At 41.9% G+C, this 23,983-nt stretch overlaps 1 protein-coding gene and 1 long non-coding RNA gene across 5 annotated transcripts; one reads left to right on the forward strand and one right to left on the reverse strand.

Moving 5' to 3' along the window:
* The first annotated feature begins 273 nt into the window (after positions 1-273).
* On the forward strand, positions 274-23,582 carry klhl32 (kelch-like family member 32). Of its 4 annotated transcripts, none has more exons than XM_078790910.1 (11): positions 274-454; positions 1,422-1,537; positions 3,538-3,712; positions 8,942-9,049; positions 13,124-13,222; positions 14,883-15,098; positions 19,273-19,999; positions 20,818-20,876; positions 21,919-22,111; positions 22,450-22,544; positions 23,144-23,582. In XM_078790910.1, the coding sequence occupies exons 2-11, from the start codon at positions 1,425-1,427 to the stop codon at positions 23,303-23,305; spliced, it is 1,947 nt and encodes a 648-aa protein (XP_078647036.1). In that variant the 5' UTR covers positions 274-454; positions 1,422-1,424; the 3' UTR covers positions 23,306-23,582. The 4 variants fall into 4 exon arrangements, with proteins under 4 accessions (XP_078647036.1, XP_057909194.1, XP_078647037.1 ...); XM_058053211.2 differs by having other exon boundaries at positions 275-454; positions 3,535-3,712; XM_058053212.2 differs by lacking the exon at positions 274-454 and adding an exon at positions 466-1,316 and having other exon boundaries at positions 3,535-3,712.
* On the reverse strand, positions 9,012-15,822 carry LOC144898533 (uncharacterized). Its single transcript, XR_013627422.1, has 4 exons — positions 15,755-15,822; positions 12,399-12,477; positions 12,001-12,142; positions 9,012-9,072 (listed from the first exon to the last, which is right to left on the reverse strand). It is a non-coding gene; the product is annotated as an uncharacterized LOC144898533 (long non-coding RNA).
* Positions 23,583-23,983: the final 401 nt, after the last annotated feature.

Here is a 23,983-nt window from a genome sequence, read left to right on the forward strand (position 1 = left end):
ATAACTACATAAAAAATTACATATTATATTTGATGGATTGACTGGATATGTAATTAATAGTTAAACCAAAACACTGGTGATTTATTTAATTAGCCTGGCTCATTCTTGCTACATTGTTGCGTAATTACGTCATGACGTCGTCCTGTCCTCGGAGGCCCCCTAGTGTCCAAACATTGTCCAGCAGTGATGGACTCACATTGATACATTGCTATTTCCATATATACCACTTGGAGGCGCTATGTCCCCCCATTTGTCCACATTCATGTGACCATAGGGAAGGCGGAGTTTTGTTGTTACAATTTAGGTGCTACACTAACACAGATAAAGTGCCGTTTGCTCGCGGTTGTTGCTCTTTCTCTTTTCTGTCTGCTGATGTGCTTCAAAAGCGGAGTGCCCGGACATGAAATGACATTTTTGTCACAGAGGACGCTGACGAGGACTGGACGCTGATGAGGTGTGTGAGCTATAACATTGCCACATGTGACTATGTTCAGTATATTGTGTGTTATGGAAGTTTACGCCAGCATGGGAAGACCACCTTCCCGGTTTTGGAGCCAGGCGCTGGTTTGTTGCTAGGAAACCTTTTGACAGCTGGAAGCTTTTTCCAAAGTGACTGTCAATGCAACAAAGATGTCTACTTCTCTGATAGCCCAAACCTTCCTTCCATCACCATTTCACGACGTGTTTGTGACTGAATCTTTATTTATTGTATTTTCATCCGGGTTTTTTTTTCCCTCACAGATCATATTCAGCTACAAATGACTCAGTCGAGTATCACATACAATATTGTGATTATATGTTCCTCTTTCATCATGTACTGTAAGTTAATGTAATATGTCAGCCTGCCACTGGAGATGTAAGGTAGCTCCCCCTGTCCGCCATCAGTCAGATGCATTTGCCTGTGGCCGTGTATCTGAAGGTCACTCATGAATGGATCGATAACTACATCTTGCCGGGAACTACTCTCAAAAGGAGTCAGCGGTACACTCAGTGCCGCCATCACTAGAGACGATGCTTCCATGTGTGTTCGTAGGTAGACAAGCCTTAAGATACCCACGAATAGCCGCTATGTACAGTTCATGTGCCGTGTGGTCAGTGAGCGTGGAAAGCCACATGAATTTCACAGTACTGACCTCTACTGTACTCACATGCACTGAGAGATATTCGTAGGATCCAGTGTGTAATCTATGAAAAGAACATGGCGTCTGTTATTTCTCATTGGCTGCCACAGTTCATTGTGTTGAAAAAGGATCAATGATCAAAGTCAGAGTCAAGACAGAAGTTGGCGCCGGTTGCATCTTCACGCATCCCACGAGGTGTGTGTGTGTGTGTTTGTGTGTGTGTGTGTGGAGGGGGGGGGGGCACACTGCAGTTGAGTGGATGGACTGACTAAAGCTGACACTGTGTTCCGTCCTATCAAGCTGATGTGTGTTGCCACCGAGGAGACTAAGGTCCTCAGGAGACGCTTAGCACCCCCTCCGCCACAAGAGTCCCTTCGTTCTGCTTCCAGGGGCATGCCTTCTGAACCAGGCCTCAGGTAAAGAACCTGGTTTGTGCATACAAACTGTTTGTGCATACAAACAAGGTATTCATCAAATGCAGTATTGGCCGTGATAGCAGCTATTTATCGGTTAACGCAGATGTGTGCCTCATGCCTGACTGTCCTATATAAGAACACAAAGATGAGTGGCAGTTTAACACAGCAACTGTATCAAAAACGCTGCCATACCGTCACAGTTTACGCCTTTCGCTTTAGGAATGCGCCATGCTAAGCCAGGCCGTGTTAAAGCTAGGACGAATTTGCTTCATTTCAAAGTGTTTCCCATTTAATTTGGGCCGCCACCAATACATTTGGCCCAACCTGTTTGCCCTCACTCAACCACATTATAATGCACCTGGTCTGATAATAAGAAAACGCAGCAGGGGAGTTGCCAACTTCGTGACAAAGTCGCTATAAGTAATCAAACCCTAGCTACAAATCGAATAAAGAGTCATTTGGTGACTGACATGAAAGCACATCGCTCTTCTCAACAAGCGGCGGGTGCTGCTGTGGGCCCCTCTCTAAACAAATAATAGAAAGAAAGTTCATTTATTTTCTAAAAATATTTGTTTTTACTCACTTTTTACTAATGCATTATGGTCTGTTATGTAAATCAGATGATTACATAAGTGCGCCACCAACCCACCACCACCACAAATAGATTCCAGTCATGTGAGAAACACTGCTTTTGCTGTATTTTCTTTAAAAAAAGAAAAACCTGTTGAACTGCCACAGGAGTACTGGAGCAATATGTTTTAACAAGGATACAAAAACGCTACAGTTCAGGAGAACGGTGCCAGGACGAAAAGGCACGGTCACAGGAGTGAAATATGGGAGCCACTTAATAATTTTTTGTCTCCAACCTGTAGGTTGATAATTCAAATTCAAAGGAAGTGCTGAACATTTTTGAGAAAATGCTATTGCGTGTCTGGGAGAAGTATACATAGTTTATGGTGAGTGGTTTTACATCCTTATATAATAATATAATATATAATAATTGTTTAAAAAAAATGAAGTTGTTTACTTCGTGGATTTAATTATTTTGGCTTATTTTGGGAACCTACACATGATAAATGAGGGAACACTGTACACATTTTATCAAATTTCTTAAAGTCTTTTGCACAATACACAAATTCTACATAGTAAACATCCCTCACCAGGTTTTATATAATGTCACTTGCTGCCACATCCATGCAGCAAGGTATATATTGTCATTTTCTCCTTGGGCGCTTCCATCAGGTCCAATCTCCAAACAAACAACCTGACTCATCATTCATCTCACTTGTGGCCCGTAATGCACACACTGGCATGCAAACCCACACACGCCCATTATGTTCTCTGTCTTTCACCCCATCACCACAGAGTGTTGCCTCCTGGCAGGCTGCAGCACTCACAGGGATGGCCGACACTGTAAGTGGACAGAGATGGATTTGGATGGTCGGGTGGCATACTAATGATAGAGCAGCACAAGATTTTAGAAAATGTGTCCTGGTCTGGCCACATGAGCCCAGAGCAATTAGAGTGTGTCAACCTGTCACTCATTTAGACACAGTGACTGACACATTCAATTCTCCAGTGTCTTATCAATTGTGGGAAATTAGTAAGTCATAATGGGCAGATACAGTCATCAAACAATGCGTGTCAGGATGCTTTTTTGGGATGTGGGAGAACGCGCAATGCAAGGGGAGAACATGCAAACTCCACACAGAGATGGCAAAGTTTGCATGTTCTCGCCGTGCATGCGTGGGTTTTCTCCGGGTACTCCGGTTTCCTCCCACATTCCAAAACATTCTAGGTTATGGTATGAATGTGAGTGTGAATGGTTGTTTGTCTATATGTGCCCTGTGATTGGCTGGCCACCGGTCCAGGGTGTACCCCGCCTCTCGCCCGAAAACAGCTGGGATAGGCTCCAGCATACCCGTGACCCGAGTGAGAAAAATGGATGGATAGATATTGTACTCGGTTATACTGCATAATGTATGTGTCTCCTTCAGCAGGGAGATGCTGACAGGACAAAGACTCTGCCAGTCCAAGTCCCATCAGGACACCGTGCTTGCCGCTCTTAACCAGCAGAGGAAGGACGGACTTCTGTGCGATGTCACGCTGGTGGCAGGGGAGCAAAAGTTTCACGCCCACAAAGCCATTTTGGCAGCATGCAGCGATTATTTCCGGGTGAGTTTGGAACCTAATTATATATAGTGGAACTTCGGTTAGCGTTCGGGACATTTTCCGGGTTTTAATTTGAATGTTTTTTTTGAGCCGTCACTCAGTCAAGAGGGAAAACCTGACAGTGAACATATTGTCAGTGGGTCATTTTATTGTGAAACTCTGAGACTGCCCTGATTTCCTTTGTCATAACAGAAATCTAATACACTGCATATCATAGTGATGGACTGCATCACAGATATGAAGCCAAAATATTTCCTTTGTGGCTTTCAGCAGTGTAGGTAACTGTTAACACTGACAAAACTGGCTACATTTTATTTTATTTCCTGAATTGTATTGTATCTGGCCCGTACAGTTTGTGACAAAAAATTTCGAACCACCTTCAAACTTTACATAACAAGACAGAAATAACCCTTATGAGGCTTGTGCATCGCTTTGTTCATAGTTTATTGTCTAACTAAATTAGAATGAATTAGACACACTATATTATTCACAGTGTGATGCCCCCATAGACCATGTACCCACACATGGCTGCAATGAAAATTGTACTTGCAACAGGGTGGTAAAAGGGCTACAGCAAGGAATGTACGCCTAACAGGCCAGATGTGGCTCTTTTGAGACTGCATTTTCCAGTTTAAAATGGGCATGAAAGAATACGAGCGTAGTCATGTTAATTGAACATTAACACAGAGTAAATAAATACACACAACACATGGCATCTACCAATACCCCACTGAATGACAAAAAGCTAATTATATAACAAACATGTAATATTAACAACATTTTAAAGAGCAGAGCAGCAATGTATTATGGGAATTAGCAATAGAATAACAGCTCAGTTAGTAGAGCACCTGGTTCTTAGTATTATGTCAAATTCATTTTCCTTAACTCATTGGGAAAATACATTTGCCAGACAATTATTGAATAATCAGGGAAGAGCTAAGAAATCACACTTTTCAGTTCCAGTTTTCATTTACAAAAAATATAAATCACTGACACAGTAAAGAGGCTACAACACATTTCTTCATCTCGTTGCACCCCTCATGTTTCTTGTCAAAGCTTTCGTCAATTTAAGATAAATGCAAAGCTCCGACTGCTGCTATCTGCTGTCAGATGAGATGGACTGCGCAAGAAAAAAAAGCACCAATGAGATTTGTTTTAGAGACACAGAGCAGATTAGGAAATCAAAACTAATCCCTCTTGAAAATGAAGGGCAGCTTAAATTCATCAAAGTTGCCGTAGGATTACATCTCCTGTGTGAGTGAAGGTTATTTTTACCTCACACTTCAGAAAGGGTAGATGGGTGAGGCAAACCCCTGTCTGTCCTCCTTCCTCTTCTTCTTTCATCCAATTTTCAAATGCTGCTACGTGTAATGCGGACGGCTTGGATTATTAGATGAATCAGAGAGAGGTCTTTGTGTTTTCATGATATTATTATCTTAATTATCTTAGTTAATTTACAGAGGATATAAACAGTTACCATGTGTTTAATTGATTGATTGAATATCTTGTTTTGGTTAAAACAAAAGATACTATGCCTGCTTTCATGGATGATTAAGGAAATTTGAAAAAAAATATTCATACTTCAGAAGCTGAAATCAGAGGATATTTAAATATTTAAATAAAAAAATTGTTTATCAAAATAATTGTCAATTAATTGGGTAATCGATTAACCATTAATTCGTTGATTAATTGTTGCAGCTCATTATAGAGTCCAAGGAATGGAAACTAAAAGTATGGAAAAATATGAATGTGTGAAAGACCTTTACCACTGTTCTGTAGTGTAAAAGTATAAAATGAAAAGTATAAAAAAAAAGTATATAAAAGTATAAAAAGGTGCTTGCTAGGGCAATCCTGGAAAACATTTGAAGATTGACAAGCTGAATGGCGTGCCCTCTGTTCTCATCCTCCATTTGATCAATTAGCAATTAAAACCAATTAATTAATTAATTGTATAATAAATTAACTGTTGCTACATTAATCCACATTAATTGTTGCAGCCGTAAAGATACACGTCTATTTACCGAGTCCGGAAAAAAATCTGGAAAAAGTATGGCATTTGAAAATGTACTCCCTCAACACGCATACAGTACACGTAGGAGTGACTTGGAAACATGAATGCATTATCCGGCTCAGCAGACGTGAGTGATTGTAATGAAATACCTGACCAAGCGTGAGTTACTTGAATGCGTCACCTGCCTCTTCCAATGTCGTCACATTACTAAGACGTCTGGACATTAAATCAGTCACACCAGCATCTCTTTCTCACTGTCACACACACACACACACACACACACACCCTTGAGTTGGAACACAAATCTCATTAAAAGCTATTATTGTCCTAGTGAAACATTACCTGTGACAGTGCAACAGGACTGACTGCCACTGCTGCAAGCCCTTAATGAAGATGCAAGAAGATGTAAAAAGTCATACAGGTGCTCCTCGGTTTATGGCTGATGCCAACATTCACTTTATTGCAAAGACAAAACAGGCTACTGTCGGACGAACCATGCCAAACAACATCAGCAAATTCAACTGTCTTACTGTCAACTGTCAACTATAACCTTTTTTTCCAACCTAATTTTAAATCAAATTTGTTTCTCACAATATTAGGACTTTTTTCACTTGTCTGACATTTAAATGTAGTTAAAATGTTGCATTTTAATATTAAATGATGCCAAAGTTCCAGATAATGAGGTTTACGGATTTGGAAACGAACCCTGAAAGAAGTTTGGGATGGCTCAAAACGCTCAGTTTCAGAGGGCGTTGTTAAACTGTACTTTTGTGATGTCACAAAAGGGTGGGCTTCCTAATGGGTGCGGCTGTAGGAGAGATACGCTCTCTGCTTCTTTGTTTACGTTGTTTGCTACATTTGTTTTGATGCCACCATCAGGCACAAGTGGTTGGAATTCCTAATTCCCTGCCAGTAGAAGAAAAATATTTTAATCTGTCAACTGCATTTCACACTGGACTGTTTCGGGAACATAGGCTAGTATGCAGCTGGACTAGCCGACAAATGGTTACTGAATAACACCTTTCCAGCGTTATTTGGTCGTGTTGAAGAGTCAGAAGAGCAACAATAAGTAACAATTTATCAGTGTCCTAACCGTTTATTCTATGTAAGTAAAGGAACAAAAGTGCTTGTCTGTGTAGCATTATAGAGTGTGCATACAGGAAGCGGGGTTGCTTAGGGATGTTTCCCACAATAACCAGTGGGTCTACCTGAGTTTTCTAAACACTGGTAGTCCTACAATAAAAATGTGTAATGACCGCATTACAAAAATAAAAATGCCGCCAAAAACAGCGCTGGGTCAAACAAAGCGTTTTTATATCATTAACAGATTAGTTGTCTAACAAAGACAAAAAAAGCATTCTCCTAGCTTGGTGTGAGTACTGGCAAGTACCCAGAGCTGCGGTACTGATATTTGCATTGGATTAAAGAAAGTCATATTTCATCTAAATGTATTTTTTTCACTGTATGGCTTAAAAGAGAACTATACTGGAAGCTTAACTAAGTCCTGTGTCTCTGATCAAACAAGAAGCCATGTTTATTTTGCCAGAAGGTCAGGCTGAGTTCATCAGCGTATTCCCACTGCAACATCATTGGGAAAGGGACTGCAGTGAACAAGACTCAGTGTGTTTCCGCACTGGATCTATATTCCAGGTCAGCAGAGCCATCCATCATCAGCTGTCCCTCAGCACCTACACCAAGGTCAGGAACATTCACGCTGACAAACAGCTCTGCAAACACTGCCTGTGCCCACAGTAATAACACTAAAGGGTGGATGAACATGCAAAGTACAAGCAGTTTTCCCTTTTCGCTCGGTGCCTGTGTCTCCAGCCGCTTTACTGTGTTTAACACTCATGTGTGCAGACTACGGTTTTGCCACAGGACTCCATGCTCAATGGACCAGTGGATTTTTAATTAGCTCAGTCTTAAATTCAAAGAGGCTGTGCTCACAGCAGAGATGTGCAAGCTTCAAGTCCTTCCTAGTCTTGCATGGCCATTCGCCGCAGGAAAGCATTGCATTGCTGAGTTAAAGTTCATGTGTGTCATGAATCAGCAGGAATTGGATTGGGGTTTTGGGACAAATGTGTGCGTTTACAGGCCAGCCTCTGGGCCTATGAGGCATATAATGTGGTCGGACACTGGACTCTCAACACTCTCTAAAATCTGTGTTTGCTTGTGCTATTTTTTTCCGACAAATGTCTGTTATTGAATTCCAAAATTTGACTCCATAAATCAAATTATCTTAACCACAAAATTAGACTCAACACTCTCTAAAATCTGTGTTTGCTTGTGCTATTTTTTTCCGACAAATGTCCGTTATTGAATTCCAAAATTTGACTCCATAAATCAAATTATCTTAACTGCAAAATTAGACACTGACACGCACATAACTGTAAAATGTGATGGCTGTGGTGGGTGACTGCATCTCTTTGCCCTACTGCAGTGGTTCTCAATTATTTTCTGTCATGCCCCCAATGGGGGAAAAAATGGTTTTGCAAACGAACTAACCAACAAATTAAAATATCACCAAGTCAAATTATGAACTGTATTTTGGGGCTAGGCAGACATTTCTCAGTCAGACACACATTGAAAAAGTATTGCTTTCAACTTTTATTTTTTATTCGCCTTATATTGCTAAATAAAGTGGTGATATTGATTAGATTTACTTCTATGTATGATGGATTCACTGAAAAACCCAATTAGTTAACCTTACTTAAAATAGACATGCAAACCGATTGACTTGAACAAACTAAGTAAATGCAACTTTATAGCCATAGTTGACCAGAATGATGTTTACGTTTTACTTGATTAACTTTTTTTTTCCTAATTTCTTATCAGAGTTGAGAGAGTTGATATAAACACGAAGCAATCTGCATCATGTCCATGTCTGTAACATCACCCATTTGCCTGATCAATGGCTTAAACCCTATGTAGTTATTGATTGCAGCAATCAATAACCTCCTTTCCATTCCATTCACACAAATCTGTACTTGCAATCAGCAGGTTCAGACTGCATGGGCGTTGATTTTGCACGTCTGGTGGTGGTACACACGCTGGTTTGTGCATGACCGAAGGAGAGAATATATATTATAGTGAGATATATAATCTATGCTAATGCAGTTCATTTTGCTGTCCAGATGTGCGGCACCAACTCACAGAAGAAGAAGAAGAAATAGACGTCAAAATCCCTTAGCTGACCCCCATGTTTTGCTGTGTGTCTTCAGGCCATGTTCAGCCTGTGCATGGTGGAGAGTGTGGCAGATGAAGTAACTCTACAAGGAGTCACCAGTGTCGGACTGAAGCACGCCTTGGACTTTGCATACACTGGACAGGTAAGCGAGACCAGACCAAGACTCTTGATTGGGGATATTTTGAATATAAATTGAGAGAAATTAGCATATTTAGGAAACTTTTACTTCCATTGAAAAACACAATGTGGCACTTGAAACTTTCTTTGGCTTTTTTTGGGTTTACAGAGGTGAGAAACACCATCGGATTTAAGAAGTAACTCATCAAAATAGGAAGATGGTGTGTAAATATAATTCTAAAACTATAAAAATGTGTTTTGTGTTGACATTGCTGGCTGTCTCTTTGGAACGGAATAATTAGATTTAAATTAATATCATAAAAATGTATTCAGTTAGCGTTACTAATCCATGAGTCGGCAACCTGCAGCTCTTCTGTCTCATTCTTGTGTCTCCCTTTGCAACGCACATTTTTGAAGAGAGTTGAACATATCCAAATTTCTGTAAGGCAGTAAATGCATCATGGCTGAGTGATTGGATGCTCACCCGTGGTAAACTTGTACATGACATACATACATACTTAAATATTTAAGTATACTTATGCTTCTTATCAGAACAAATATAACTATATTCACAAACGGTTAAATATATGTACTGTAAATGAAAAGATAGATAAATGAAGATGACTTTAATATCGTACCGACTGTCACTCTTCACCAGTGCCAACCACATCACCTAAATAAATCATAACAAGGCTTTTGCAGATTACCATTTTAATCTCAGCAGCATAATCTCATTCCGCAGCGTGGCTGTGGATCGAGTGGTGGGAATGTGTGGCGGCGGCTCAATCACGTTGAACCACAAAAAGAACAGTTTTTTGTCAACACACATCATTGGAAGACACACTGTTCGTTTTCTGCTGTTTTTGTACTCTTGCAAGTCATAACAAGTGTGTGTTCATTTCTTACGACCTTTGCTGACCTTTGTACCGTCAGGTTTATTCAGTCCAATAAAGAGCCGAGCGACAGGCCCCGGAACTCACGTTGTAATTACTCCTAATTTTATTTCCATGGTGGAAATGAGCAAATAGTAGTTGGTTAGGGAGTGTATCTAGGTCAACAGCAGGCTTGCAAGCCTCTCTGCATGGGTTGGCTCAGCTCCTGTCTGCCTAGAGGAGATGATAGCAGATGAGATGAGGGCAATATGCTTATCCCCACACCGTAAATAATGACCTACTAAAATCCTTCAGCCACATGTCATACGGGCCTGCAGGTTGACGAGACATGCTACCACATGAGGTCCTAGCGACCCCGACGAATAAACAGCTCGAATTTGCGATGGGGGTGGGAAAAAACGGTTAGTTACACCCTCATTGTGTTTGGGATTTTTAGCATCAGCTGAGCAAGCATCAGCTTGGGAGGGAGCGGTGAGTAGCAGAGAGAAGATGCGAAAATGGAGGAATGGAAGACCAATTTAGCAAGCCAGAGCAAAGTTCTTCAGTAAAAACAGGCTGACAGGCGAGGTGTTCAATGACCCGTTATACAAACCTCCATGCCGGACTATAGCAACAACCAAAATCAGAAAAAACAGCAAAAAATAATTTTGGTTTTGGTGGAGGATCCCCCTAACTGTGTTGCTATAACCACATATTGCTGTCCATGGACTCTGATATGTTATTTGGTTTTCATGTTCTAATTATTTGACAAAGGAACACAGCAATAGTCCCCCCTGGTGGTCAACTAAAGATTGCAGGGACTGATCTCATGGCTACATTTGCCAAATCTGCCAATTCATGTCTACGGCCTGTCCCACCACCACCAAGAATTTAGTCACAGTTATGCAACAACGGGAAGCACCGGAGGCAAGGTGGGTGACGTGTCTTGTCCAAGGACACAACAGAGGATGGATGACCTGCTCTCTTTCCTGAGGCACCGGCACCCCAAATCTTATGTGTCTTATATCAACTGTAATTTAATATGTTGCGTTCACCGACCCTCACCTTGGCTCAGACAAACCTATACGTTATTGTTATTTGATAAAAGTCACTGCAGTTTATATTTTTGTGAAATTCATTTTAATTTTTCTGAAGAGAATGGGATAGGGGTGATTAACTCTGTGGCCCTTGGACCTTTTTCCAAATGTTACCATCCCTCGCCTTAGATTGACTTTGAATGCCATGACGCACGACAGATATTTTGGCATTTTTATATGGTTGTAAAACTACATTTCTCTCAAAAATATATACGTTGATAGCAGATGCGTGCCCTTTACACGCTCATTACAGCAGTTGTTCGTCTCCAGGTAACAGCTTGCAAGTACTTGGCGCAGTAAAAGTCCAGAAAGAGCTCTCCTCACTCCCACACTGAAGCAGACAATGTGTTGCAAAACACTGACTTTGGTCATGTGAAGTTCAGGTGCATTAAACGCAGCATAGCTAACATTCATAGTGGGTTTATTTTGAAAAAAGAAAAGCGATATATGAACCTATTATGCTCATTTTTCGGCCCTTTGTATTGAGGTGTGAACCCCTATAGAGCAGCTACACATGAAAGCTTTTTAAATCTTCCAGAATCTGCACCTATTCCAGCTGTATTTCTTTGGATTTTGTGCTTCCCGCGAAAACTGTTTTAATTAATTCCAAACATGGCCCACTCCACTGTAGTTGCTCACATTCCCATGTGCTACGAAGGACTTCCAGTGCTAGCTACCCAACCCAACTTTATCGGAGTTGATAAACGGTATAGGAGTTGTAATAAATAACAAGCAAACCCTAATGTGGTCAAAATCAAGCAGAATAACATGTTCACATGAATGCTAATGAGCTGATGTTGGTAAAATTACATCATAACGTGGACAGACAGTCACACATTTCTTTGTTCCACCAAGATGAAAAACACCTATTTTGCCGTTCTCCGACCCATAAAATCTGAAGGTAAGATTTTACACACAAAAAAAAAAATACTCCTAACACTTCAGCCCACCACTGAGTAGTTGTGACAGGCAGTGGAGTCAGACACTGATGTTGTCGTTTTTCTCACCTCGTACTACTGATGCAGTCACGGCTCTGTGGTTAAGTAGGACAGCACTGCACAGTGGATTAGCAAAGGTTTGCTTCTGCCCTCTAAAGTCAAGGTGAGTCCACTCAGGCCGCACGAGTTGTCTGATTCGGTCGGAAAAAGTCTGGTGATAGTATAGGAGAACATGTTATTTTAGTTGACTATTGATCATGATGTTTTTAATGACTTGTTGAGACAATAGGGCTGTCAGAAATAACACATTAACGGCGGCAAATCATTTATTTCATTAATTATGTTCAAATTTAGTGTATAATTAACGCTTGCACATCACGTCAAGCCACACGGCAGATGGGAAGCAGAGTGTAATTTCCACACATGGTCACCCAAAGTGTGAAGGGCTTTTGTAACTTTATTCTCACCTGAACACATCGACTGCAGTGTTGGAACACCATTGACACGTCCTCATTGTCACTGCCATGAGATGCATTCACGGACTCTCTGAAAATCACAATAATATCTTAATCTTAATAAACAGAAAGACAAAGAAAAACAACTACTGCGGAAGTACTATTTGCTGCCGTATTGTAATTGGGCACAAATACATCTAAAGACGGAAAAGAGGACAGAACTGATGTAAGCTATAAAAACAGAACAGCATCTCGAAATGATGAGGGCAGCAGGTGCAAAAAGTAATGCGACATAAAATAACAGCAGAATTCAATTCAGCCGACGATTAAGCCCAACAGACATGTCCATCATTGTAATTCATTTTTACATTACACTTGAAAGTACCTTGTCTAGATGGCCAGACCTCAGCATCTGCACACATGATGTAAATGTCAGTCTCATGGACAAATCCAAGGTAGGCGGATCATGTCATCGTGTTGGAATAAAAATACGGGACAATATGATTAAATTTTTTATTGATAATTATAATTAGGGATCTGTTCTTTTTGTCTATAAGGCTACAAACTATGGTTGTGTTGCTCCAACTCAACTAAGAAAAAACATAAACATGGTAGGTAGGCTACATTCTATAGGACAACTCAAAGAGTAGTCAAAATGACTCCAATTACTCCAAAAACTGCACCTGCAGTTTTATATGAGACATACGACTCAACAACTTTTCCTCTACTTTGTCCAGATTGTGCTGGAGCCAGCAGTGATTCAGGATGTTTTGTCTGCTGGGAGCCACCTCCAACTGCTGGAGCTCCTCAGCATTTGCTCCCACTACCTCATCCAGGTACTAAAACCAAACATCCACTTCGACAATTCACTAGATCCAGTACATGATGTCGTGACCGCTACACACTGCACAAAGTTCCAGCTAATCTCTTTTAATTACACAAATATTGAATCCATTGATGTGTGTACTTTCTATACAGAGAAAGTCGTATACACATGCTTACACATTAGTATTACTACTATCGTATTACTGTTTTATTTCCAGTGTGGAAGTGGTTTATCTTATTACATGTTTAACCCTTAGATGCATGAGTGACTGGACCCTACACTCTTCCATAAGTGGGACAAAAATGACCCATACTAGAATCAATGCGTTTTTATGCCAATTTTGCCATTTTGGTTAGGAATAATCACTTGTATGATATTTAGTATTATATTTAGGAGTTGATAAGTTGATAAGAATCAAAAGTTCCTATTGGATTCCATAGAAAATGCATGCAGGTCATTTTTGACGCACTGATGGAAGGTTGGGGTAGTAACACAAAAACTTCTTAAAATGTATAACAGGTAAGTTAAAAACGTGAATGGCATAATATCAAAAACATGTTTTTTGAGGAATACCTGGAATATGAAATGATAAAAAAAAAATTTATTACAAAGATATTTCAAGAAAACAACCTGACCTGGCCATTTTTGACCCATTTATGGAAGGTTGGGGTAGTAACACAAAAACAAAAATGTCTTAAAATGTATAAAAGGTAAGTTAAAAATGTGAATGGCATGATATCAAAAACATGTTTTTTGAGGAATACCTGGAATATTAAATAATGAAAAATTTTCATTACAAAGATATTTCAAGAATTTGTCCATTTTTGACCCACTTATGTATCTAAGGATTAATGCAATATACTGGAGAGCATATCTGCACTGTTTTATATCAAAGGCTGCCACAAGATGGCAGTGTCATTCCATTTCAAGCTCAGTTTACTAAGATAAAAAAATATATAAAAATCCACACGTACTGCCTTTCTCCCTCACTGCTTTTTCATTACACAGTGAGATTGAAATCAGCTAACACTTAATGTAAAAACTGCACATTTGTGGCTTGTCTGATAAAGCCCATGCACTGTGTAACAAATGTTTAGCAAATGGGACTGTGTAGCATTAGTTCTTAAATATACCGCTTCAGCATTATTGTAGTATTTTGGTGTGTGCAGTCACTGAGAGGATGCTAACGGCACAGTTGACCAAAGTAAGAGATCATTAGGCTTTTCTTTGTCTTAATATAATTTCTACTGCACATATGTGTGTATGTCATTCTTCATCAATTTTAAAGGACAACTGCACTTTATTTTTTTTAATTTTGCCCATTATCTACAATTCTTCTGTGAGACATGAACACACATCTTTCTCTTTTCTCTGTGTTTTAAAGATATAAAAACAGCTAAAAAAGAGGCAGCTAGTTAATGCACATAAAGCCCACTATTAAAACACTAAAAAACACTTTATATCTAGTCTACATGATAACAAGCAATACTTACTGCCAGTACTGCATACTATCTCTTCAGAATGCGCATTCATGTCTCAAATTAGGAATGTGGATGATGGGCAAAATTCCCAACACAACGCAGTTTTCCTTTAAATCCTATAGACCCTCAACTGGCGTCCGTTTTTCCTGAGCTCTGAATGCTCCCCGTGCATGTTATCCTTCCCTGCAGGAACTGAGCAGCGTGAACTACTTGGAGTTGTACCGAGTGGCCGACCTCTTCCACCTGCCTGCCTTGGAAGAGGCCGTGGTGGACTTTTTGGTAGGTCACCTCTCTGAGCTGAGCCAGAACCGCCAGGAGGAAGCCCTGCAGCTGCCTTATCGCCTACTCAAGGAGGTGCTCAAGAGTGACCGCCTCACCTCGCTGAGTGAAGAAGAGATATGGAAGGTATGGAAGAGTGTGTGTGTCCGTGTGTGATTCCTAGTTTTGCAACAACTTACGGCATTTAACTTAAGTGAGACTGAATTTAATAACACATAGATGCAATTTCTGTGTAACACCACTAGATTGTAAATGTGCGATTAATGCTTGCGTGTCCTGTAGTTTGGAGAAACGGGAAACAATGCAACTGAAACATGTAGTTGGACAGCTTCAGATAAGTCTTATGAGTAGCAAGTTTAGCTTTAAAGTCCTGCAAGATGGTTCAAAGTTATTTGTATTACAGTACCTCAAGTCTCATGGAATGGAAACGTCCATATTTATACAATGCAAGAGGTCCAGACTAACATTTTTACAACGAGCACAGTGGCTTCTAACTTAACATTTTAGGATAAAATTCAGGGGTGCACAACAAAACCGTCTTGCAAAGTAAATAGCCATCTTGTTTCTGTCCATAGCTTCTGGAAGGCCTCATTGGTGGCAACATCTCCATACATTATAACTCCAGTACCTATTTCCTTTTTTGGTGTTTGTCTCCTTGTTTCATCTTTTAGGAGTTAATGTCAGTTGGCAAACTAACTCATTTGCGCATTACTATCAACTACTGCTCCGTAGACAACATGTCTATGATTGAGGGTGGTTCGGGTCCATGGCCGCACACTCACCATTTGTCGAGTGCTGTTGGTGGGGTCACAGGGTCAGTAGCCTCCTTCTGACGGACGTTTTGTTCCTACGACGGCGTTATAAGTCACATTTTAGTTATCCAATACAACTTTAAAAGATGCAAGAACAAGGGGTTACCGGTTAAAACTTAACAAATAGCTCTCCAAACGCTTTATTTAATTATTAACTTACCCCGACATCGGCAGTAGTCCAGAAGTCCTCGGGAGTGCTTGGGAGTGTGACTAATCACAGTAGAGTGGCCCTGCCCGGAGGCCGGGAGTAGGTGGAATAAGTTATAAAATTAAATAAATAATATAATAAATAAAATAAATTAAATATTAGTCGAGTGGTTAGCGCACAGACCTCACAGCTAGGAGACCAGGGTTCAATTCCACCCTCGGCTATCTCTGTGTGGAGTTTGCATGTTCTCCCCGTGCATGCGTGGGTTTTCTCCAGGTACTCCGGTTTCCTCCCACATTTCAAAAACATGCTAGGTTAATTAGCGACTCCAAATTGTCCATAGGTATGAATGTGAGTGTGAATGGTTGTTTGTCTATATGTGCCCTGTGATTGGCTGGCGACCAGTCCAGGGTGTACCCCGCCTCACGCCCGAAGACAGCTGGGATAGGATCCAGCACCTCCCCACAATCCTTGTGAGGAAAAGCGGTCGAAAATGAATGAATGAAATAAGAATAAATTAAACAGCTTGTTTTGCAAAGCCAAGGATATACAGCTGGAATAGGTGCATATTCTGGAAGATCTACAAAGCGGGTTATTGTGTGTAGCTGCTCTGTTGGAGTCCACAACTCAGTACAAAGGGCCGGAAATTAGCATAAACGGTCCTCTTTAAACTTAACTACACACTCGTAACTGTAAAATAACTTGAAATAGAACAATTTTACATGCTTGCACTGTCGCTTCAAAAACAATACCGAGATATGAGAAACAATAATCAGAGCTTGCAACTTAAGACTAATTTCAAAGGCAGCCTAAAAAAATGATTGACACAACACATAGCACATGCACAGTCTAATAGAACGAATGAAACACTGCCATCTGCATCTCATATACTGTTTGTTTGTGTTAGCCTGCAATCACAATGCTCTTTTTCCTGACTGTGTGTGTGTGTGTGTGTGTGTGTGATTGATTGTCATCCATTCATGCATGTGTGTAAGCAAGCATGTGCGAGTGTGTGCCTGTCTGATGAAGTGTCAAGGTGTGTGCGTCGACTGTGGTGTGAAGCGGCGGTGCCGCGTGAGGACTTGCCGTTTTGACTGTTCATTTGCGCCAATCAGCCTCCCCCCCTTGCGCCCTCCCTCCATCACTCTCCCTCTCTCTCCCTTTCTCTCTTTTGCCCCTTCTCGTCTCTGATTAGGCCCTCCGCGCCTCCATCAGGGCCCCAATCCCCCAGCTGTCAGTCGCCTGCTCGTCTGATTGAAAACAATCAGGCCTCTGATGGCACAATTACCCTGACCCCTTAACCAGCCGCCGCCGCCATAATCAGTGTCTGATTAGGCTGCTTTGGGCCTCCTTCACTGCGCCCAGAAGGTTAATTTGAGCATCAGACGGAAGCGAACGGGAAGCGGGGGCCATCGTCCGAAAGTGTGAGGGGGAGGTGGGCACACCAATATCAGACCGATATAGCTTAGCTGTCAATCATCATCACTGTGAGTTTTCTCAGAGTCTCTCACGCTAGGAAAATCACATTTTCTCCGGCTTTGTTCCTCCCTCTTCTTTCTTGCCATCCTTTGCTCTGCCTTCATGTAGCTCACCCCCGCCTCCCCTCTCCTCCCTCACTATCTCTTCCCCTCTTTACCCTTTTTGCGTACATAGAAGCGTGCACGCACACACTGCCACTTTTTCTTTCAGCATGGGGCGGAAGGAGTTGATTTATTCTGTGCCCCGAGGAAGTTGTGTGATGCGGCGTGACCTTCACAGTCAGCTGTCACCGCGCAAACCCGCACACATGTGTATACACACGCACACACACACTGTCACCGCTGAGCTATGAAGAGGAGAGAGGCAGGGTGAATGACAGAGAACGGAAGGCAGAGATGCTTTTGAAGGAAAACTAACGCAAAAGCTATGATAACGACATAACGGCGCACAAAAATGCACCGCATTCTGTATTTTTTCTCTTTGCTTTGACGCAATTTTGACCAAAGTTGCCTATCAGAGCATTTTCTACTTCAAGAAAGATCAGTAAAAATGCACTTTGTTTGCACGATAATGAAATCGGTAATCTCCAGACATCTTGCCCACATTCACACCTCTCAGCATCTAAATAACCTTCCACAAGTCAAGTTCAATTACGCAGTTCGCCTGCATGAAACAAAAGAGTGCGCCCATGGATATTTACAGCCTTTACTCGTGGATGTTGTGTTTGCTTGAGTCTTTCCATAATAGCCTGCAGGCATCTTGAAAAATAATTACGATTAGGAGTCCTCCACTGTTTCCCCCCCTCAAGTCAGCCTTTCGCTGTTGTTTGCAAATCTGTGTTTTCTTTACTGATTTTTTTTTTAACTGTTTTGAATTTCTTCACTGTGGGACGAATAAAGGATTATTGTATCTATTTTTATGAGCGCCGGTGCTGATAGATCATATTATTCTGTGACAAGATGTGCACCTCATTTGGGATGGAGCACAACACGCTATGTCATTTTTTTCTGCTGCTGTCCACCTATTGGGTGTATTTTTGTATGGCATTGTGGGAGATTTGTGTTTTTTTTCTGTGATGTACTAATCAGTTATGTAGTTCTGTCTTTTCCTCACAAGCTAAGATTGTAAATATTGCAATGCACTGTTGTCATGATGCTAAAAAAACGACAGATTAGTTAAATTTAGTGTTGTGGAACCTTGGTTAGAGTCTGCCCATGTTTTTTTGGTTAACATTGGAAATTGACCCCAAAATTTTGCTTTGGTTTGCGTTCATTCTACGGTTTGCGTACAATATGGCGTGCATCCTGTATGTTGCCGGTCTATGATGTCATAAGCGCTGTTTGATTTCCTTGTTTTTATTCATTCATTTTCTACCGCTTATCCTCACAAGGGTTGCGGGGTGCTGGAGCCAATCCCAGGGCACATACGTATAGACAAACAACCATTCACACTCACATTCATACCTATGGACAATTTGGAGTCGCTAATTAACCTTGCGTCTTTTTGGAATGTGGGAGGAAACCGGAGTACCCGGAGAAAACCCACGCATGCACGGGGAGAACATGCAAACTCCACACAGAGATGGCCGAGGGTGGTATTGAACTAGGGTCTGTGCGCTAACCACTCAACCGCCATGCAGCCCCTTGTCTTTATTGCACAACATGCACAGATATTGGTCTACATTACTGTCAATATGGTTTTTGGTTTATGATTGTAAGTAAATATGGATATCCTCAAAGTTTTCGAATCAATCATGCCCACTGACTTATGAGCAGGTAGCTGATGGTGACGATGTTTAAAAGTTATCTTGCAGGAATTGAACAAGTGTATCTTTATCGCCGCTTTGTCTCCCCTTTCTTAGTTTGTGGTGATGTGGTTGGAACACGACTGCCGCTACCAGTACACCGAGGATCTTCTCCAGCATGTCCGCTATGGCCTGATGGACGTCTCAACCCTACATCATCTAGCCTGCAGCCACCCACTGGTCCAGTCCAGCCCCACTGTCGCCACCCTGGTGGAAGAAGCCCTGAATTACCACCACGCCACCTTTGCACAGCCCCTCCACCAGTCAGCACGCACCAGGCCTCGCTTCCAGTCCCTAACGCTCTACATCGCCGGTGGAAGGAAACGGGAGGTATGCAGAGTCCAGGAGTTACGTTACTTCAATCCGGCTGCACAGGACCACGTACGTGTGGCAGGCGGGTCAAACTGGAGCGAGCTGGCGCCAATGCCCACTGGGCGCAGCCACCACTGTGTGTCTGTAATGGGGAACTTCCTCTTTGTTGTCGGAGGGGAGATGGAGCACACCAGTGGGAGGACGTGTGCAGTAAGGACTGCGTGTCGATACGACCCCAGGGCCAACCGTTGGACCGAGATAGCTCCCATGAAGGCTTGCAGAGAACATTTTGTACTGGGAGCTTTGGGCCAGTACCTTTATGCGGTTGGCGGCAGGAACGAGCTGAGGCAGGTGCTTCCCTCGGTAGAGCGATACTGTCCCAAGAAGAACAAGTGGATGTATGTGCAACCGTTTGACCGCTCGCTTTCCTGTCATGCTGGCTGTGTGGCTGAAAATCTGCTCTGGGTCTCAGGTACAGTACACACCAAAGGTGATCTTCGTTCTACACGTACACCATGTGGGCAAAAGTAGCGGAATAGTCCAAAGAAAACTTGGGGGGATGTTTAAGGATCTTTCCATAGAAATGGGAATATCCTGTACTATATGTGAATGCATAGGTAGTGTTACCTTACACAATGCTGCCTTTCATGCGACCCGTGCCGGTCCATTTCCAGCCAGTGCTCTAACACCCATCCGTTGGATTCATCCATATTACACTACATTCGTTAATTCCAGCATTCCTGTCCATAAAGCACTTGTTGGATAAGTTTGGTAAGGAATTGCATGAGATTGCTTTGGGATGAGGGCTGCACGGTGGTCGAGTGGTTAGCGCTTAGACCTCACAGCTAGGAGATGAGGGTTCAATTTCACCCTCGGACATCTCGGAGTTTGCATGTTCTCCCCGTGCATGCATGGGTTTCCTCCCACATTCCAAAAACATGCTAGGTTAATTGGCGACTCCAAATTGTCCATAGGTGTGAATGTGAGTGTGAATGGTTGTTTGTCTATATGTGCCCTGTGATTGGCTGGCAACCAGTCCAGGGTCTACCCCGCCTCTCGCCTGAAGATAGCTGGGATAGGCTCCAGCACCCCCGCGACCCTCGTGAGGAAAAAGCGGTAGAGAATGAATGAATGCTTTGGGATAAATTAGAACAAAGAACAACATCGGTAACCACAAGCTGCACTAGTACCAGTACTGGTACCAGGTAATAGTACCAGTACTAGTACCAGTCCAGTACCACACAAAACACCATTGCCTGAAAAGGTTTACTCTTTGCTATTTTTCCACAGGTGGAGTGACAAACACAGCTCAGTACCAGAATCGTTTGATGGTCTATGAGCCGGAGCAGGTAGCTATCTGTCACCAAGATGGTGGACATAAACACTATGCCAGGGGTACCCATTATGTTGAAGGTAGTGTGGGTCAATCGCACGTGTCACCCATGTCATAAACGTCACTTTGTAGATGTCATATGACATCAATCAACTGCTGCGCCTCAGATCTCCCTGTTTCTATTTTTACTAGCCAATCAGCAAAGAAAGTAAAAAAAATAATGTATAATTTTTTTTAATCCTGTAATGTTTGTGTGTGCGTGATAAAGGCATTCCTTTAACATAAAATCTTCAGTGTGTTATGAAATCAAATACTGTATAATAAAATATGATTTTAAGCATGCAATATTCACACAGTCAATTACAGTGTAATGAAGTGAGCTGCAGTGTGTGTTTGTGTATGCATATGAGCCAGCTGTTAACGAGGCCCGTCTTAGTAAGGCATCAGATAACGTGGAGGTATGCGGCATGTATAAGTGTGAGGCGTGCATCCATATGGGTTTGTGTTTGTACATGTTGGCCTGGAAGGGAGGGAACGGATGCACGAGAGAGAAAGAGAGAGAGCGAGAGAGAGAGCGAGAGAGGCTCATTTGTATTCACCATGAATTTACATTCACCTGCCAGAGCAACAGCAACCCCCCCACCCACTCTACCCTCAACAGATGGCCACCCGTCAGCTCCCAGCAGACACACACACACACACATTCTGTTCCTCAATCAAGCCCTCGCTCCCTTTCACACACACACATTCTCCAACACAAAATAAGCTTCAACACACTTAGTGAAATGAGCAGGGGCTGTGTGTGTAAAATGGAGTGGCTGAAACATATGATTAGAAATGGGGAGGGAAGTCATTAGTACAAAGCAGAGCCCCGGTGTCACGTTATTTATCTACTATACTGCACATACATCAATTACCCATTGCATAGATATGCTTAAATATTAATATTCCTATTCATCTGCCTCCCCTTCACTTCTCTCCCTCTCATAGTACATACATTTCACCTTCGTCGTCTCACTTTCTTTTGCCGATTAACCCCTCGTTCAACTCCTTTTCAGGACCAGTGGTTAGCCCGCAGTCCCATGTTACAGAGGCGAGTCTACCATGTCATGGCGGCAGTGAGAAGGAAGCTCTATGTGCTCGGGGGCAACGACCTGGACTACAATAACGACCGGATTTTGGTGCGCCACATCGATTCCTACAACCTGGATGTGGACCAGTGGACACGGTGCTCCTTCAGCCTACTCACAGGTGAGGGAAGTGTAGTACACCCCTTCAAAAGTACTGGAATGGTGCGCCTCGGTAAAGAGGCGGTGCACACCCTGAATTGGTCGCCAGCCAATCGTAGCCACCGACAGTCATGAAATTGAAGTTGGGGGCCACTTTTGGTACATTCCGTGCATTAAATAAAGGACCATTTACATCCCACTTAAAAATGGAGGGAAGAAAATGGCTCCAGCTGGGATAGGCTCCAGCATACCAGCATAGAAAATGAATGGAGCATCTTCAACAATTTAAAAGTCGATATTTCAGCCTGTCAGTGTCTTCTACTTGGGGGTTAGTAGAATTATCTTACTTCTCCTCCCCAGGTCAGAATGAGTCTGGAGTAGCAGTCCATGATGACAGGATCTACGTGGTTGGAGGCTACTCCATTTGGACCAATGAGCCTCTGGCATGCATTCAGGTAAGGATGCCGCCAACAGTGTCATGATTGTTCCATTCCAAATGATCTAAACGTTTCATGGTATTGAATCAAACATTTAATGGCTTTCTTCATACTATACTGGGTTTAAAGGCAACTATAGGGGTGTTAGGTCATGTCTGTAGGGCTCAAAGTGTTAAAAATGTATTTAGAAGGCGGGAAACTGCTCTTTTTCCTCACATTTCTTTCACTCTCGCTCGTCTCCTACCTTCCTTTTTGTGCGCTAACATCTGTGATATGTTTGTTTAACCCCTCCTTCCCAATTAAAATTGAACCAATCACATGCGGCTTTTACAGACAAACAGATGGGGAAAAAAGCCATCCCGCTCACGTAGCATTGTGGGATACTGTGTTGCACATATGCCTATTGAGTACATATAATATCTATTCTTATCCGTAATCATTATATTTACTTAACAGTAGACATTCCGGGACCAAATTTAGGAAGTAGTTTTTCCTAAATTTCTCATATTGTAAAGTTTCAGTCAAAAATAAATAAAAAAAAAACAGTGGCCAGTTGGGTCTTTCCACGTCTTTCTTTTGAAGTATTTAATATATTTTTAAATATACGTTATCTGCAGGTGCTGGATCTGAGCCGAGAGGGAAAAGAAGAAGTTTTCTATGGGCCAACGTTGCCATTTGCCTCAAATGGGATAGCAACCTGTTTTCTCCCAGCTCCATATTTCACTTGTCCCAACCTTCAGACTCTCCAAGTACCCCATCACAGGATTGGTGCTGTTTAATCACGATGCAAACATTAACGAATGATGGCGGAACATCCTAGTGGACATCCTTTTTTTCAACATAAACTTCATCACAGTATTGATGCTTTCCCAAAATCTAACCATTATGGTGCAGTTTTAAGAAAAACAATCACCCCAAAGACATAAAACATATTTTTAACTGGCCTAATTACTCACTAACATGTCAATAAACCCAAGCATTTTGATTTTTTTCCCATATCCAGAGAAGGCAGCAGTTTGTGTGTGTTATCAACCTCTGTATTTGAAAAATGCATAACATGTTGCGACTTGTTTACTGTTAAACAATATATGCTTAATATTGTCAAGGGTATGCAAATGCTCAGATAATACATACTTGTATGTTTTACCAAGAGTGTGACTCAACTGATCCCTTGTTGGTGAAAGTGTATCAACTTTTCAAAAATAAATAACTGAATTGCAATGGCCTTTATTACTATTATAGAAGAAACACAGATAGAAAAATGAGGTCTTGATGACTGAGCAGCAATAGATAAGTGAACAGTAAATTGAAGCGGTACGTGAATTCTCCAGCCAACATTGAGAGTGCAGCAGAACGGCAATGTGAGACCAAAGCGATGCAATGAATTGAGGCTGGAAAATGACAGAAAATGAGACTTGGTGATTGTGGTAGACCGGAGTGACATTTTGTGTGATTAG

The sequence above is a fragment of the Doryrhamphus excisus genome, linkage group LG5 (genome assembly GCF_037039965.1).
Source record: "Doryrhamphus excisus strain RoL-2023G ecotype Guam linkage group LG5, RoL_Dexc_Guam_v1.1, whole genome shotgun sequence".
NCBI lineage: Eukaryota > Metazoa > Chordata > Actinopteri > Syngnathiformes > Syngnathidae > Doryrhamphus > Doryrhamphus excisus.